Source organism: Myotis davidii, unplaced genomic scaffold (genome assembly GCF_000327345.1).
Source record: "Myotis davidii unplaced genomic scaffold, ASM32734v1 scaffold332, whole genome shotgun sequence".
In the NCBI taxonomy this organism is placed as follows: Eukaryota; Metazoa; Chordata; class Mammalia; order Chiroptera; family Vespertilionidae; genus Myotis; species Myotis davidii.
The window spans coordinates 7120353-7138229 of NW_006285779.1; the positions used below are offsets into that span (position 1 = coordinate 7120353).

Below are 17877 nucleotides of genomic sequence, written 5' to 3' on the forward strand. Positions count from 1 at the left end.
CTGGGCCACGAGGCTGCTATGGGAACAGGGGGGTCTCAGCCCATCCTCTGGGCCCCTACCCGGCCCCTCCCACCATGGCCCCCCGGTCCCCTGTCTGCCAGCAGCCTCACTCCTGCCACTGCTGCTCCCACGCACTGACAGTGCCAGCCCCACTCGCACCTGCTGAGGGCACAGAACAATTGGGGCCGGCGCCGGTGCGGGTGTGAGCAGTGGCTCCGGCGCTGGCTACAGGTGCAAGCGGGGCTGGCACCAGCAGTGGGTGTGAGCAGCGGCTCTTGTGCGGCTATGGGTGCAAGCGGAGCCGTTGCTGGCAGCGGGTGCGATAGGCTGCCAGCCCTGATCACCCCTCAGGAGTCGGAGAGGTAGAGAAGCCCTGAGGGGCAATCTGGGCTGGCAGCCGCCGCTCACCCTTGTTGATCGTGCTAAGCGATCGGGGCTGGCGCCAGGTGCTGGCAGCAGATGTGAACAGTGGCTCCAACGCTGGCAGCAGGTGTGATCAGGGCCAGTGCCAGCAGCAGGTGCAAGTGCCGGGCAGGACTGTGCGGGAGCAAAGAATTTTCCGTAACCACCGGAGGCTTGCCCAATGACAGCAACCGGTGCCCTGCCTTGGGTCTGGCACTCCTGTTTACCTGCTCCACCATCCTGCCACAGTGGACGCCTGCCATGTTCTACACTCTGCCTCCTGCTGCCGACGCTAGCCATGTTCCATGCGTGCCCCCTGGTGGTCAGCGCACATCATAGGGACCAGTTGTTCGGTTGTTCCGCCATTATGTCTATTTGTCTATTAGGGTTTTATATATATGGATAATTTTCTTTTTAAAAAAATATATTTTATTGATTTTTTACAGAGAGGACGAGCGAGGGATAGAGAGTTAGAAACATCGATGAGAGAGAAACATCGATCAGCTGCTTCCTGCACGCGCCCTACTGGGGATGTGCCCACAGCCAAGGTACATGCCCTTGACCGGAATCAAACCTGGGACCTTTGAGTCCGCAGGCTGACGCTCTATCCACTGAGCCAAACCGGTTAGGGCTGGATAATTTTCTTAAGTAGGAAAATGAATATTGTAAAGGAGAACATCATTGCAACAACAATTTAAAAAACAATGCAAGAAATGGTGTATGGCCTTATTTGAAAACCAATGAAGTTTTTTTCCCATGATTATTGATTTAGTCAGGTTTTCTATGTATTTTGAGATTATTTATATTTTTCTATAAAAATTGTATTGAAATTTTTAAAATTCTGAGCATAGAGTTATCACATCAATGTGTTTCTAAAAATTCTTCATATCTGCTATTATCTTTTTCTTATTTGGCTTATTTATATCATCTTTATTCTTTTGTTAACTGTAATTACCAGAGCTTTGATTCTTTGGCTAGACAAATGGATCAGCAATTTGGAAGAAATAAAGAGGTTTTCCTCTTTTGAAGCAATGGTAGATTGGTCTATCCCAAGGAGATTATGCCTGTATAATAAATTAGAATAGGTAATTGGCAAGAGACTGTCTAAACAATTCTGGACTAATAAGTAGTTCTGGGTAGTGTTTTGCAGTTTTAAGTAACTGATTGAATGTTTTAAGTCAGTAGGGTTATTTTCTCTTTCAGGAAGAACCTCAGAAATGAAAAATTGGGATGTTCAGTCATCCAGTAATAAAAAATTGAAGCTTAATATAATAGCATGTAATTATTAAGGAGAGTAATATTCATTATCCCTGATCTTTTGGACTCTCTCATTCATAGACTCCATGGTCAATGGGAGTTGCTTGGGTGGCGTGTGCAGCTCTGCCCATGGGGATGGGCCCTAGATGTTTTAAAAATAGCTGATCAAGGAGAGAAGGGTGTGGGAAAGGGCAGATCAACCAGAGAAAATGGTAGCCTTCAGTTAATTTGGCTGAGAGAGCAGGGAGGTAGAGATGATTGGAGAGGGATATTAGCACTGAGCGAAGCGAGTCAGTAGGAATGGAAAGGAAAGGAGAGATATAAGAGTATGATAGCTCTGATGTCTAGTGAAAAACAATATTACCCTCCTTGGAACTCCCAGGGTCCTTTGCGCCATCTCTTAGCACTGTATTCTGCCTGGTTTTCTGTTGCACAAATAAGATCAGAGATCTGGACTTACTCAGCCAGGCCTTCTGGAATAAATGCATCTTGGGAGAAAATATGGAGAGGGAGGAGCAGTAGGATTGTGTGCCTCAATGCCCATCACACTCTGGAAGAGTGAGTAGACACCTGTCAACACAGATATCAGGCTCTAGCCCCTCCCCTTGCCTGAGCAGGTCTTGTGGGTCCTTGCCTAGGACCTTGTCCCTAGCTCTGCTCCCCCACCTCAGCCTCCAAGATTGTGAGAGCACAACTTCTCTGCTGGCAAGAACTGGGGTCTGGCGTGCAAGCCTGTGGTTATAGCTTTCTGTGGGGACATGTCCACCAGTCACCTCAGCTTTCTCCCAGCACTGATCACCACAAGCTCTGCAGGAAGCCAACTCCTTCCCTGGGAGGTCCTCCTGTAGGGATCAGCCAAGCTAACCCTGACCTCTTATCCAGCCACCCTTTTAGATTGTGGGCTCTATGAAGGCAGGATTGATGTCTGGTCCATCCTCATGTCCTCTCAGTGCCTATCATACTTGGCTGGCTCTGTAAGTGGTTTTGGAATACAGACAGCAAGCCCAAGAAAAGGACGGTGAACCTTCCCTCTCCTCTTAACCATTTTTTACCATTTGTCTCTCTTTGAGGATCTGATTAAATCTCGGAACTGTCTCCAGAAAACTACAGGCAAACATACACACATGCACACACAGAACCTTGCACACAAGTATCCTATCAATGGATGGACCCTGGCTTACAGCCCCTGCCTTGGAGTTCTGGCAGATTGCATTCACACCATCTCAATACCATCTTTGTGTGTGCCGTCACCCACACATCTGCACACCCCTGCTCACCTGCTCTGAATCTGTGCATGCTCTAGTAGAGGTGTTAGCTGTGGTACTGATCTGAATCCTAGTTACACTGATCTAAAATTTGTTAAAAATGATTGTGTTTCACTGTGGCTCGGGAGAGGATACATTGGCTAGTCATGAGGGTCAAGCCTGCAACCTGGGCATATGCCCTGACCAGGAATCGAACTGTGACCACTGAGCCATGCTGGGCGAGCATGGACAGTCCATTCTCGACCCAACCTGAGAAGAAAGAACCTCCTTTTCTCACGCCCACCAAAGGCAGCCCTGCAATAAGTCCCGAGGTAAAGCTTCTGGAAGCCTATTGGTTGAGCCTGGACTTGCCAGCCTCAGACAGTTGTCTGCCTCAGACTTTCTTCTCCACCTCAGCCCCTCGCTGTCACCCTTCCCTGTGGCCTACATGGTGGTTGACTTTTCATAATTAGGTTCTCTTTCACGATTTCCTGAGTCACTCCCTTCAGCTTGTATTTTTTATAACATTCAGAACCATTTCCTATTTGGTAATGTTTGGGGCTTTCACGGTGTGGAACCTGCCCATCAGTTCTCCTTCCTTCTATCCCATTCAACATTGTTCTCTGTTCTGTAGATTCTGGCTGTGACTCAGTCACCGACACTGAAACTGAGGACGAGAAGGTCCTGCCCTACTCGAAGCAGCAGAGCCTGCCGCTGGAAACTTCACCTGGGAACCTGATGGTGGTGCAGCCAGACCGCATTCGCTGTGGGGTAGGCACTTCTGGGGCGGGTGGATTGATGCCAGAACATGGGCTTTCAGGCTTTTCAATGGATGCATTTGTTGGAGTAAAGGGAGTCGGGTTCACCTGTTGCACCTTAGAGTAATCCCAGCCTTCCTGTGGGGTTCCCTGTATAGTAGCTGCCCTGGGAACCCCAGTACCTGGGCCTTGGGCACAACTCTCTCTTTGAAGTGAAAGAGAGACAAGTCCAGGAATGTATGTGCCATCACTCTAAGACTTTTAGTTCATGGATCCAAAACTTAGAACAGGTGGGAGACCAGCAGACATGAGCACTACAGGACACTTGTGCCACCCGCGGAGTGTAGTTCTGGGAGGAAGGAATGAGAGGCATTTGAGAGCTGCCTTCTTCACTTACTGGCCACTGGCATGGCCCAAGTGAGTGCCATGGAGCTTGATGGCTTAAATGTGCTGGCAAATATTGCTTGCTAAAGGGCTAAGATTGATGCCTAAGCATAATGTATCATTTTCAGGGATGGGACGTAAGTTAACAGGTAACTTGTGAGGGCCACTGTCATTTGAAGTCTACTGTAGTATTGATAGTTTCTCATGGTCTTTCCTTTCCCGATCAACAATGTGTTATATTAGTTCAGAGCAGCAAAATGCTTCCCTGTGGATAAGTTTGCTAAATTGCCCCTGTGAGCTCCTTGAGACGAGGGCGGGAGAGCTGTGGCAATGGGAAGGACCAGCTTCTTTGGCTGTGTGAGTGGTTTTCCATGCTGCCTGAGGCCACAAGGCAAGGACTTTCTACATGAGGGTTGCAAACCGCTGCTTGGGCTGGATGGAACCCAGATATGTTTGTTTTGAACTGCTGAGTGTTTTAAAAATTAGGCGTGAAAATCTGTGTTTCCACCTTTCTTGGAATCAGAATCTGGTGACACCAGGCCCCAGGTGACTGGCAAGGCCAAGCAGCCATTTAAATGGAGTATGCTTCTCGTAGTTGGCTCCGCACTCCTTCCTGCTATTCATCCTGTAATCAGGATGGTGGGTGCCAGTCAGTGCCGGGTTTGTGACTAAAGAACGATGCCCTTCACATGCCTCCCTGATTCTCTAGGCTTTTGTTCCTTCTCCCATCTAGGCTCTCCCTAACCCAGGATGTGTGCTCTTTGTTGCCTACTCTAGATCTCTGGGTCCTGAGGCAGCTGGGCTGGGGATAGGTCCTGACTGTCAATAGAACAGAGACACTCATTCTGTCTGACTCCGCACGCTCCCTGGGAGGAGGAGCTGGCTGGGCCTGCAGCAGGAGTCAGGTTAACCACAACACGTTCACCCTCAGCCTCAGCAGCCCCCAGGAGCCAGGACCACGCCCCTTCCTCATCTGTTGGGAAATCACAGCCTTTGTCATGAGGGGTACTGTGAGGACTTTATAGCAGAATCTTAGGGTAAATATTGAGGGATTCGCTTTGGCCAGAAATATCTCCTTTGCACGTTTTTTTCTGGGGGGGGGGCTATTCTTACCAGTTCAGTGTCTTGGAGGAAATAATCAGGCCCAGTGAAACAAGATAATTCTATTTGGCAGGCTCAGCAAGAGATCTTAAAGCAAAGCAAAATAGCTATTCAGTTTGCTCAGTGCCTTTGGAGAATTAGTCCCCCAGTAAGTTATTTTTGTCCTTCCATGAACAGCATTCAGCTGCAGAACAAAAGAGCTTCTCTAGGCAGGTGCCTCTCGCACTATAAGGTGCATGCGTCCCCCGAGGTCTTGGTAAAATCAGACTCCGCTTCAGTGGGTCCAGGTAGGGCCTGAGCATCTACATTCCTAACAAGCATCCAGGGGAATCAGGTCCTCTGGTCCCTTGACCTCACGTTGGGTATCGGGACTGGTCTAGGATAGTGCTTCCCCAATTGTCTGTGGTGAGGAACTTTTAGAAATTTTATTTTTAAATTTCCAATTCTGCCATGGACCGATGCTTTTATCAAATACAATATTAAAAAAAAGCTATAAAAATGAAATCATAAGGCATATAAAATATAACACTCAGGTTTTAAAATTATTTCTATTAGGTTCAACATACAAAGGATTACTCCATCAAATCGTTATAAAGGTTTATAAATGTTTACTCTTGGGTTTGGGAACTTGTATCCTTGGGGCCTGAAGCAAACAGTGGACCACAGACCCACCCTGTTCTAGAACAGCCTCCCTAGAGAAGGCTGGGGCTCAGGGAGCGGGAGACCGGCTGGCTGGGCACCCTAGTAAGGGACCGAGGAGGGAAAGGGGATGATGACTGGTGTCCCGTTTCAGGCAGAAACCACCGTCTACGTCATCGTGAGATGTAAGCTGGACGAGAGAGTGGCGACCGAAGCCGAGTTTTCTCCAGAGGATTCTCCCTCCATTAGGGTGGAAGGGAAGCTGGAGAATGAGTACACCGTGTCCGTGAAGGCTCCCGGTAAGTCGCCCCAGGTACCTCCAGAGATTAGGCATCATGCCAGGGAAGAGGCCCCTCTTGCTTTCTTTTCCTTGTCTGTCTATTCAGCAGCTGAGCAAAGTGTCAGCCAAGGTTTGGATTTGGTTGTCATGTTCTGCTTAAAGGAAAAGGAATGGAAGAAACATCGATGTGTGATGGGGCGGGGGGGAGACAATGGCTATATTAAAATTTTTATCATTAGAAAGTTAACATATTAAACTTCTTGGAAATTAGAGAAAAGTCGGAAAAAAAGTCATCAGACCACCATTCAGGCTTTTGGGCCTTTTTCACAATTTTTAAAAACATAGTTGTTTCAGTATTCTGTTACCTGATATTCTGTTCTTTTTATGTAATCTTATATTTAGTCTCTCCCCATCCCCCCCCCCCATGCTATTACATGGACTTTGTAACTTTCCATTTTATTTTATTTATTTTTTATATTTTTATTGATTTCAGAGAGGAAGGGAGAGGGAGAGAGAGATAGACACATCAATGATGAGAGAGAATTATTGACCTGCTGCCTCCTGCACGCCCCCTACTGAGGATCAAGCCGGTAACCCAGGCATGTGCCCTTGACTGGAATCGAACCCGAGACCCTTCAGTCTGCGAGCCCATGCTCTATCCACTGAACAAAACCAGCTAGGGGATAACTTTCCGTTTTAGAACACATTTATTTTCTGTTACAAAAATAATGTGTGTTCAATACAGAAAACATGAAGAATAAAGTAACCATAAAGGAAAGTATGTAGAAAATTATCCATATGCCCACCCCAAAGGAAACCACTGGTTTCTGTATTTTTCCACATCTATGTTCATGGCTTCATACTGTCTCGTAGCCCACTTCCATTATCCACATTAATAAACATTCTTTTACAACATGATGCTTACTGGTGGCAAGGTAAGCCATGGTTTAGATGCACCATAATTTATAAAGCCAGTTCCTTGTGCTGGACTTGTACCTTATAACCATACTTTTTTTAAAAAAAATATTTTTATCATTGATTTCAGAGAAGAAGGGAGAGGGAGAGAGAGAAAGAAGCATCAGTGATGAGAGAGAATCATTGATCAGCCGTCTCCTGAACGCCACCCAGTGGGGATTAAGCCCGCAACTCTGGCATGTGCCCTGACCAGGAATTGAACCGTGACCTCCGGGTTCATAGGTTGATGCTCAACCACTGAGTCTCGCCAGCTGCGCTAACCATAATTTTTAAAGCTGCATGATACTCAGTTGAAAATAAGTCTTATCTTTTAATTTTTCATTTCCTCATTGTTGCATATTTATGTAATTTTCGATTTCTTGTTGTATTTTTATTGTTTTAAATTATGATAAGTACTGAGCATCCTTAGCTAGCAGATGCTTTTTTCCCTTTGTATTTAGGATTATTTTCTCCAGATGGAAACTCTGAAATAATGGGTATTTTTAAGGATCCTGGAAAATAATGCTTTCTGAAATATTGCTACTGTCGAGTTTATTTTGCTATACCATCACCATCATCATTAAATATTTTTGCTAATTTGATATGTTTTTTAAAGTAGCCCATTGTTTTAATTTGCATTTCTTTGATTACTAGTGAGGTTGAATTTTTTTTTCCATGTTCTCTACTTGTCGCATTTCCTCTTTTATGACTTGAATCTTTGTGGTTGGGGTATTTTTACTTTTTTCTTTTCCCCTCAAAACCCCTTCCTGTGGTGCAGAAGAGAGCACGCAGAGAGAGCTCATAGTAATGACAGCAGCGCAGTGAATCAGTTCTACTGGCCAGATGTGACCAAAGTGTGGAGTTCCACCTACCAGGATCCCTCCCACCTTCTGGCAACCACTGGCCTTTATAGAAATTGCTTTAAATTCAACTCCTCTTCCTATTTATTGCAGCACTGGACCTATAGTACTGAACAAACATGAAAATCATTCAAAAATTAAATTTCAGACCCAATGAGAATAATTCCTCTGACTTTGAGCCCTGTCATGTGCTAGTCTGCTCTTCATCTGTTTCTGTCCTTTCCCTCACTTCCCCACCCCCAACTCACCTCCAGGTTCTTTCTTCCAGCCCCCAATTAATTTCTTCACCATTAAGACGAATCCATAAACACTTTTCCCTGAACACTTGTTCTTCCTGGGCACTTTTAAAGTATCTTTTCTTCTGTTCAGCCCTTTCATCTGGGAATGTTTCTCTGAAGATATATTCCGGGGATTTAGTGGTGTGCGAAGCCAGTATCAGCTATTACACTGACATGGAAGAAATCGGGAATTTATTGTCCAATGCTGCGAATCCTGTGGAATTCATGTGTCAGGTAAAGATGTTGAAAGGAAACCTGAGTCTTCTGGACATAAAATTTCAGCTCCTGGTTTATCAGCCTTGAATCTGCTGGGTGGGGATAGCTTGATTTAAAATCTGACTGTCTTCTCTTTGTATTCAGGCCTTTAAAATTGTGCCCTACAACACAGAGACACTCGATAAACTGCTCACTGAGTCCCTGAAGAACAACATCCCTGCAAGTGGACTTCACCTCTTTGGAATCAACCAGCTGGAAGAAGAAGATATGATGACAAGTAAGTCAACAGTCAAACCTCAAGAAGCCATCTGTGGGTGATTCCAGTTTGCTTGTTCAGCATAGAGTCAACACATACATCTGAGGGCTTCCTGCTCTACAGCCCTTCCTTTGAGAAGCATTCATTCCTCACTGGCTAGCCAGAGATTCTTCCACATTGTACATCTGAGTACCACACCCCCTTCCTAAACACCCTTTTGTTGTAAATGTTTCCCTCCACCTCCCGCGTGGTTCAGGGTTCAGGATCTGGAAGAGGAGCTGCACACAAAAGAAAGAGAAGATATAAGAGATAATTTGGAAATAATGGGGGCCAGACGGGTAAGTCCAACTCAAGAGGAAGGACTTGCCCTGGTGCTCAGGCCACACCAACGTTTTATTGATCTGGGATACACCCATAGCATAGCCCTTAGACAGGCCATTTCCAGTAACACACAGACTAGCCCATCAGCAGATGATTTCCAGTAATAGGCAGACTATCTTATCAATAAGGATTTACGTGACTACCTGGTGGGGGAGTTGCTTCAGCTACCATTGTCTGGACTAACTGGGTGCACAGCTCTGACCTTGCTAGGGCTTCAAGGGTCACCAGCCTTCTGGGTTCTCTGTCTATACTTCTCTGCCAGTGAAGACAATAGGCAGTCTCGTGGGAGTTTGTTCACAAGCCCAAACTCCTCAGCTTGCTTGAAAAATTCTTCCCAAGGGCTCCTGCTGCATTTCTGCTCTCATTTCTCTCTACTCGCTCCCTTGGCTTCTGAGCTCTGTTCTACAGAAGGTATGAACTCCTTTCACCTAGTGAAAATTCTGCCCTGCCTCTTGCCACCTTGACTTGGGAATACAGTTCTTCCCGTTCTTCTTGACTGCCTTTTGCCTGGCTAAATTCTCTTCGTCTCCCCATAGCAGCTTAGGTTGCTCTTTCCCAGGAAGACTTCTGGAACTTTCAGTAGGTTCCATCTGCATGCTGGAGACTTTCCTAGCATGTGGGGTATCCACTGTCCTAGTGCTCCTCAGCTGTGTCTGTCTTCTTTGCTAGCTCAGTGAGGGCTGGGACTGTGCTTGGTGGCTCACTGTAGGCTCAAAACAAATATTTGTTTGATGGGGAAGGAGCAGTCTTGGGTGCATGTGTGACATGGCTGGAGCTGGGAGAACCACTTGCATGGGGAGGGTACGTGGCACGTTGGACAGGAGGCCTCTGATGAGGCCTACTGGTGCTTCTGTGGACACCACTCTTCCTTCATGCCATAGTTGCACTGCACAATGGGACCCACGTCCTGGCTACCCTCTGCCTGTGTTCCATCCTTCCATAGCCTAAGAGAACCACAGGATGAGGTTAGATTGCCTTCAAGTCCTTCTCCTGGGGGCAATCTCCCGTTGCCTCTCCCCATTGTCCTGCTATGGAGTGTTCTCGCATCACTTCCAGCAGGTGTTAATATTCTCTATTCTTAAACGTGGGGCTCAGGAGGGAGTATGTCATAGCCTGACAATGTGGGATCCTGGGGACATTTTCAGACCCTTCATCCCAAGGATCATATCCTGGTGAACAGGAAGCTAGGTTTGTCTTATTTAAAAACATATATATCTATTTATATAAATGTACAGGAACATATATGTGTATTTCTAGATACATATATCATCTATCTATCTGTCTAAATATTACTTTTGGGTTTAGAAGTCAACTTTTATGAAAACAAGACCAAAAAAGATTTTTTGGTGTCTGTTTCTTGGTTGAATTTAACTTGCTGTATTCAGTTATCAGTAGGTAGAGGGAGTCATGGGGATCCAGTGTCTCTCAGCAGTACTTTGTTTCTCACCAATCAGAGGTTAACATACATCCTAGGGTTCCCACTGCATTAATACGAACATTCAAAACCTATTTTAAATAAGGGCCTTACTGCATCCCATCCCATTAATCTTTTTATTTCCCTTTAAGATTGCCTGAAAATACTTTCTGGTTCAAAACTAAGGCCCAGGGAAAGACTAAGCAACATACTCAGAATTACTTGGCATACTTTATGAAATTAGGAATAAGAGCTATGAAGATGGACTTCTTTATATATACATATATATGATGTTTTTATTGAGTTCAGAGAGGAAAGGAGTGGGTGAGAGAGAGATAGAGACATCAATGATGAGAGAGAATCCTTGATCAACTGCCTCCTGCACATCCCCTACTGGGGATCGAGCCTGCAACCTGGGCATGTGCCCTGACCAGGAATCAAACCATAACCATCTGGTTCATAGGTTGACCACTCAACCACTGAACCATACTGGCCAGGCTGCTTCTTTTTTTAAAAGCACAAAACAATTGCTTTAAAGTACCTTGAAATTTGCAGAGGAGGTCAAAATATGGTTCCTGTTGTACTCTGTGGCTGCTATTTACACCTTTAGAAAATCACATTTTGCATTAGTATTATTTCTCAGGATTCTCTGATCCTTTTAGAGAAAGAAGGTAGGGTATTATTAGATTTGCAAATTAATTAAAATATCATTTCTCCTGTCATCTGAGGGCATAATCTTCAGTGATGCCCTGAGGAAGTTGTCAGATGTTAAGTCAATCAACCAAGAAGTAACGATTGAGTGCCTGCTAGATGCCATATTAGGCATGCCAGCTTCGAATCCCAGAACAAGGGTGCCCTCTGCCTTCAATGTTATCTGCCCATTAAGTGTCCTTGACATTTTTTCAGATCAGAGGGATGAAGAGCTGCCCACCTTGTTGCATTTTGCTGCCAAGTACGGATTGAAGAATCTCACTGCTTTGTTGCTCACCTGCCCAGGAGCCCTACAAGCATACAGTGTGGCCAACAAACACGGCCACTACCCCAACACCATTGCCGAGAAACATGGCTTCAGGGACCTGCGTCAGTTCATCGACGAATACGTGGTAAGGTCAAGACGGGAGAGGCCCCAGGATTGGAAATGCACTGTGTTGTCCTAGGGCTGCCTTAGCAGGGACATGGTCAGATTTCATCTCTAGCATGTCCTTGTGTGACTCTTCTGGCGGGGCCAGTACGTGTGGCCTTAAGAAATGAGCCCTGGAACCCTGGCAGGTGTGGCTGGGTGGGTTGGAGTGTCATCCCGTACACTGAGAGGTCATGGGTTCTATTCCCAGTTGGGGCACATACCTAGGTTTTAGGTTCAATCCCTGGCCTGGTGGGGGCATGTGCAGAGGCACCTGATCAATGTTTCTCTCTTACATCAACATTTCTCTCTCCCTCTCTCTCTCTGTCTCTCTGTCTTTCTCTCTCTCTCTTTCTCTCTCTCCCCACTTCTCTAAAAAAAAAAAAAAAATCAATGAATATGTCCTTGGATGAGAATAAAAAAAGAAGAGCCTTAGAGTCACATGGACCTGAGTCCAAATTCCCACATTAACACTTGTCAGCCACATGATTTTGGACAAATCGTCTCTCTCTCTCTCTCTCTCTCTCTCTCTCTCTCTCTCTCTCAGATTCCTAGTATTCAGAAGGAAGATAATTATAGCTCTGCCCATATGTTATTTTTGAGGATAAAAGGAAACAAGATAGGTAAGGTACCGAGGCCCACTTTTAAAGAATTTAAAGAGGCGTTTGTGGAATGAATCTACTGAAGGTTTGATGCTGATCCCTCTTCCCCAATCACCTCCCCACCCACTTCCAAGGCACCTTGGTGGGATGCTCCCAGCTGCCTCACCCACCATCAGGCTCTAAAACTCTGCACCTGAGGTTTCAGGGAGTCCAACGTGAAGTCCCACCTTCTGCTGACAGCTCGTCTCTTTCTGAGCCTCTGCCTGTCTTAAGGTAGATATGCCCAGCTTATCTGCTCATCTGGTTTTGGACCCTCAGATCCCACTTCATCACGACTTCTGGTCCTTCTTGGAGTGTAATCTCACCCCGTGGCTAGACTTTATTCCGTACCCAGGCTTGCTTCCATTGTCTTAGAGGCAGCTGCCCTTCCCCCTGACTCGACCCTTCTTTTTGTTTTCCTCCATTATCAGGACATAGGAATACCTTGGCCTCTGCAATGGGGTTGTGACCTCAAAAGGAACAATAAACACAATCCTGTCTGGCTCTCTATCTCCAGACAGGAGTGAGCCCAACACAGCCCCAGAAACTGAACTCTGCTCTGTATTTGACAGTCTACAAGACAATGACTTGCTGTTGCACGTAGAGGGGTCTTTCCAAAGTCTGGGGGTGACTAAGTATGTTGAGTGAATAGAATAACCTGAATGCCTGTTTGGGGCATCATTGACATAAATGAGGCTACAGGTGCTCACCATCGGGGAATGTTTACTCAGCTTTCCTTTGAAGTCACAAATGTATAAAATGCAGTGTTTCTTTTCCGTGCCAATAGTTTTTATTAAGGACAATACTGTGCTCATAGTAATCACTGCTACCTATTACATTTATTTGATTGGCAAATGCATGCTCTCTTTTAATCCTTACCACAATCCTTTGAAGTTGACAATATTGTTCTCTCCCTCTAACAATCAAGAAAGGGGCTTAGAAAGATGGAGTAACTATGCCTTGTGTCACACACTAGTAAGCGTAGAGCTAGGATTTGAACCTGGTTTTCTGCCAAAGCCGAGGCTTGCTATCCTACTTACTGAATGTCACAGGGAGGTTGGAGGATGCATGTCCAGCTTGCACTGAAGTTAGTCTGGCTCACATTTCTCATATCACCCTTGTTCTCTGGCTGTCATCCCCTTCAACCAATGCATCTTCAGCATTGTACCAAAAGGTTGTCCCTACGTGTTGTTTATGACCTCTAAGAACTGTCCCATTTCCTCTTTCCACCAAATCAAAACCAAATGCCAGACCTCGAGTCTCCAACACTCACAGCTGCCACCTGGTCCACTCCTTGGGTCTCATTAGGAAACCAACACGGAGTGTCGATAGCAGATTCGCTCTCTTGGGGCAGCGGTGATGAAAACGCGTGTCTCTGTGGGCTGATGCTGAAATAAGGATTGTGAAACACCGAAGTTTCTTACCAGGGAAAGTTGTGCAGAGGTTTCAGAGAAGCCAGCTCTCCGGCTTCACAGTCACCTGGAGACCAGATGAGAGAGGGCAGGCGGCCCACCATCTCTCCTGGGCACACAGGATATAAAGCCGAGGAGGCACTTTGGAGAAGGGCTGTGGAGCAGTCTGCTGGCAGGAGCAAGACTAGTGAATGAGGCTCCTGAGGGACTCTGACTACACAGAAGTGCAAGCACACCTTAGCTACAGCCCATTTATCCCATTTGAAGCTCCACGTGGCTCGTCAGTAAGGGTTACACCCTCGCGTGCCATTTGTTCCCTTTTGAGGAACCACTAGGAGTAGTGGGAAGCTGAGCAGCCAGGATTGCAGGCCCTGTGTACGGTGAGGCAGTCGGTTTTTCTGAGCTTTGGTTTTCTCATCTGTGAACTCGGGAATGTTACATCTCTCTCAAGCAGTGGTAGAAAGAATGACGTAGAATGTCTAGTCAAATACCCCGCAGCGGACCTGGCCCACAATAGGTGCTCATGGGAGGGTTGTACATTTGTATCGTCTGGTCTTTGTACCTTAACGAGTGTCTCCTGGATGTGTGGGTCTGTGCTTAGTGCTGGGAGCCAAAGCCCTGACCCATGGGAGCCTTGGCATTGCTAGTCACAAGCGCACTCGGGGTGCCTCAGTGTGCCTGTGGGTCCCCTGTTCTCTTTCAGGAAACTGTGGACATGCTGAAGAGTCACATCAAAGAGGAACTGATGCAAGGGGAGGAGGCCGACGACGTGTATGAGTCCATGGCCCACCTTTCCACAGACCTGCTCATGAAATGCTCTCTCAACCCGGGCTGTGATGAGGAGCTGTACGAGTCCATGGCCGCCTTCGTCCCCGATGCCACTGAAGACCTCTGTAAGTAGCACAGCCCAGTTCTGCTTCCATGTTTCTGCTGACAAAAGGCTTTCTTCACTCTGGTGGATGGGGGAAGTCCCTGCTGACAATCACCTGACCCCAAAGGGATGAAGATCCTGCTTTATGCAAAGTTAGAGCTACCATCATGTGTTGAGACAAGCAGAATCCTTCTCCAAACTTCCTCTGCTGTGGCTATTGCGTGACTGGAAGTTTCAGCAAGGCCCTGGAAGTCAGAGCTGATGAAGGCATTGCCCTGTGATCCGAGATGCTAAATCAGTGGCTTTCAATCCTGTCAGTCCCCACAGGCCCTATTTACAGTAAACAATTTTCCATGAATGCCCCCTTTACTACCCTGATGTGAGTTTCATATATAATATCACCTAGAAATCAAATATACACCCTAAGTAAAATAGGAACAAGAAATATGAATATAAAATAGAACTCATATAAAAAAAAGAGAGGCAATTCTCAGGCATGCCTGCACCGGAGTACGTGATGGGATAGTTGGATACAGATGCCCGTGCTCAGAATCACTGCCAATGTTCGGCCTCAGGTGCTGACCGACATGTATCTATTGCATCGGGGACTCGGATACTGCCAACAGTGTTGGCATCAGAACATGAATTTTCCTAAATGGTGAAAATTCAGTGCATACTAAAGCCATACAAAAATACAAATTGTATTTATATACAAAGAAGTTTGCTTTTAGGGCTCAGAAAATGATAAGTAGATTTTTTATGGTAGCCTGATTTTATTGAATTGGTATATAATAAACTTATTTTCAAAATATATCTCTAGAACATGCTTTTTTTGGTAAATTGCTTAACAGATTTTGCCCATTTTTGGTTACACTAATTGTTTTCTTTTCATTGTAAAAGTAATACATTTTTACAAAAACTTGAAACAAAACAGAAGTATATAACTGGGTTGTTATTAAAAGTCCATATAATTCTACTCACCAAATCATTATAGCACTTGTAATAGTTTGGTGGGTATATTTGTTCATACCTTTCTTTGTGCTTTCTAATATTAAATAAAAATACAAACACACATACATATATGTTCAGACACACATATGTATAAATATGTATCATTAGCAGATTTTTAGCCTATCTGCATGTCTGGGGGCAATATTTAAAAGCCATCAGGGACATGAAACACTTCCTGTGCAGGGCTGTCCCACCCAGTGTGGGTATCCAGTAGCTTTCCCCCTGTTCTGCTAAACACCAATAGTGTCCCTCCATCATGGTGACAACCCAAAACACTCTCATCGATTTTCCAAACGCCCTCTAGAGGGCAGTGCCGCTCCCCTTGAGAGCCACTGGTCTAAGTCATGTTGGTTCCAGTGCACACACCAGGGTTGAAGCAGAAGCACCTGCCCCCAGCCTTCTAAGAGCCTTCTTAATATGTCACCACTGTTTGCTTTCCACTGCTAAGTACTCAAGACACTGCCTAAGACTTAGCTCTCCTTCCCTCTGGTCTAATGAATAGATTTAAGAAAGATAAGACAAAATACCCATCAGTGTATCAGCTTTATTGGTGGAGCGTTTTCTGGAATGGGCTAGATTGAGCATTGCCAACTTGCAGCCTGAGAAGACGACAACAGGGCCCTGGGCCCCCAGGAAGGTGGGGTTTTCCCACCCATGAATAGACAAGCAGGCACCAAGAGGGTGCCTTGCAACAGGAGGGTGGGTGCGAAAAGGGGCCAGAGGCAGATCCTGACACTAGCAGCATCCCTGACCCTGCAAACCCAGCACCTGCAAGGTGTGGTCCAATGGTTGTTAGGTGCTTGCTGGTGAGATTGGCTGCTCCTCTGAGGGAAGGGGTAGAAAGAGGGAGAGAGTGGTAGAAGCTCCCTTTTGGCACCTGACTGGGAGGACTGGAAGAACTGGTGGGAGCTCTTTCCGAAAGAGCGGTGACCTGGCAGGAAGGTGAGGAGAGAGGGTGTCACCCCCACCATCCATATCCTCTATCTCACCAAACCCTTAAAGCACCTGTGCAAGAATGTGTTCATTAACCTGCATTTTATGAATGAGGACGCTGCTGCACAGAGAGGTTACACAACTTTCCCAAAGTCAACAATTGTTGGAACCCCGATTTGAACCCAGGTCTCTCTGTCTCTAGGACCATATTCTTTATTCTGTGCCAGAAATTTCCATTTAACACCACGAAGTTTAGTCCTGGTTTCCTTTAGAAAAACCATTTAGTGGCTGCAGCCCTGCTTGCTCTTTCGTTCTTTCTTTTTAAAAAATCTTTATTGTTGAAAGTATTACATAGGTCCCCTTTTCCCCACACTGATCCCTGCCTCCTGTCCCCCGCCCCAGGCCTTTACCACCACTGTTGTCTGTGTCTGTGGGTTATGTATATATACATACATCGCTCCGCCCCCCCCCATCGACCCTCCCCCGCTTTCCCTCTGAGGTTTCGCAATCTGTTCTATGCTTCTAGGTCTCTGGATATATTTTGTTCATTAGATTCCATATATGAGTGAGATCATGTGATACTTGTCCTCCTCTGACTGGCTTATTTCACTTCCTGCTTGCGCTTTCCACAGCCCGGACATGAGCTCACGTAGCCTCTGGTGCCCCCTGCCCTTGCACATCCATACATCTCCATGTACCCAGTAAGCATTTCTGGACAGCTACTGTGTTTCAGCTACTCGCTTCTCCTGGAGTTGGAAAAACAAGGGGCGCCAAGACACAGTCCTTTCCAATCTGGGACAGAGACCCCTTCACAAAAGAACATTTGGAGAGCAAGTGTTGCCTGTTGGGAAGCCAGAGACCATGCATCATCACTTCTGCCTGCAAATAACATTTTAAGGAATATAGTGTTCATTCATTCATTCACTTGCTCTCAGGACAAACACGGAGTGCAGGCGTTAGGTCAGCTCCTTACTGCTGCTTCGGAGGTCACTTAACTGTGTTGGGACAAATCTGCCTCTTTTTTTAAAAATATATTTTATTGATTTTTTTTTACAGAGAGAAAGGGAGAGAGATAGAAACATCGATGAGAGAGAAACATCGATCAGCTGCCTCCTGCACATCTCCTACTGGGGATGTGCCCGCAATCCAGGTACATGCCCTTGACTGGAATCGAACCTGGGACCTTTCAGTCTGCAGTCTGACACTCCACGGTCTATCCACTAAGCCAAACCGGTTAGGGCACCCACCCATGTTTTTAACCATTATGCAGTACTTCCTCTCTGAACCCATCACAAGTCTAAAGGCCAGAACTTTTCAATCTCAGGAGGGAAACATGTTATCTCAAAAAAGAAAGGTAGCTCACTGAAGACCTTCAAAAGTAATGAGCCCAGCCAGCATGGCTCAGTGTTTGAGCGTTGACCTATGAACCAGGAGGTCATGGTTCAATTCCCAGTCAGAGCACACG

General features: G+C 46.0%; 1 protein-coding gene across 1 annotated transcript in view; it reads left to right on the forward strand.

The window, feature by feature from the left end:
- The window catches only part of PIK3AP1 (phosphoinositide-3-kinase adaptor protein 1), a 96541-nt gene that overhangs the window by 45024 nt on the left and 33640 nt on the right, over positions 1 to 17877 (forward strand). The window contains exons 3-8 of the mRNA XM_006756615.2: positions 3538 to 3674; positions 5940 to 6084; positions 8249 to 8391; positions 8518 to 8650; positions 11331 to 11527; positions 14301 to 14490. Coding sequence (XP_006756678.2) covers positions 3538 to 3674; positions 5940 to 6084; positions 8249 to 8391; positions 8518 to 8650; positions 11331 to 11527; positions 14301 to 14490 — 945 coding nt within the window. The remainder of the gene's footprint in view (positions 1 to 3537; positions 3675 to 5939; positions 6085 to 8248; positions 8392 to 8517; positions 8651 to 11330; positions 11528 to 14300; positions 14491 to 17877) is intronic.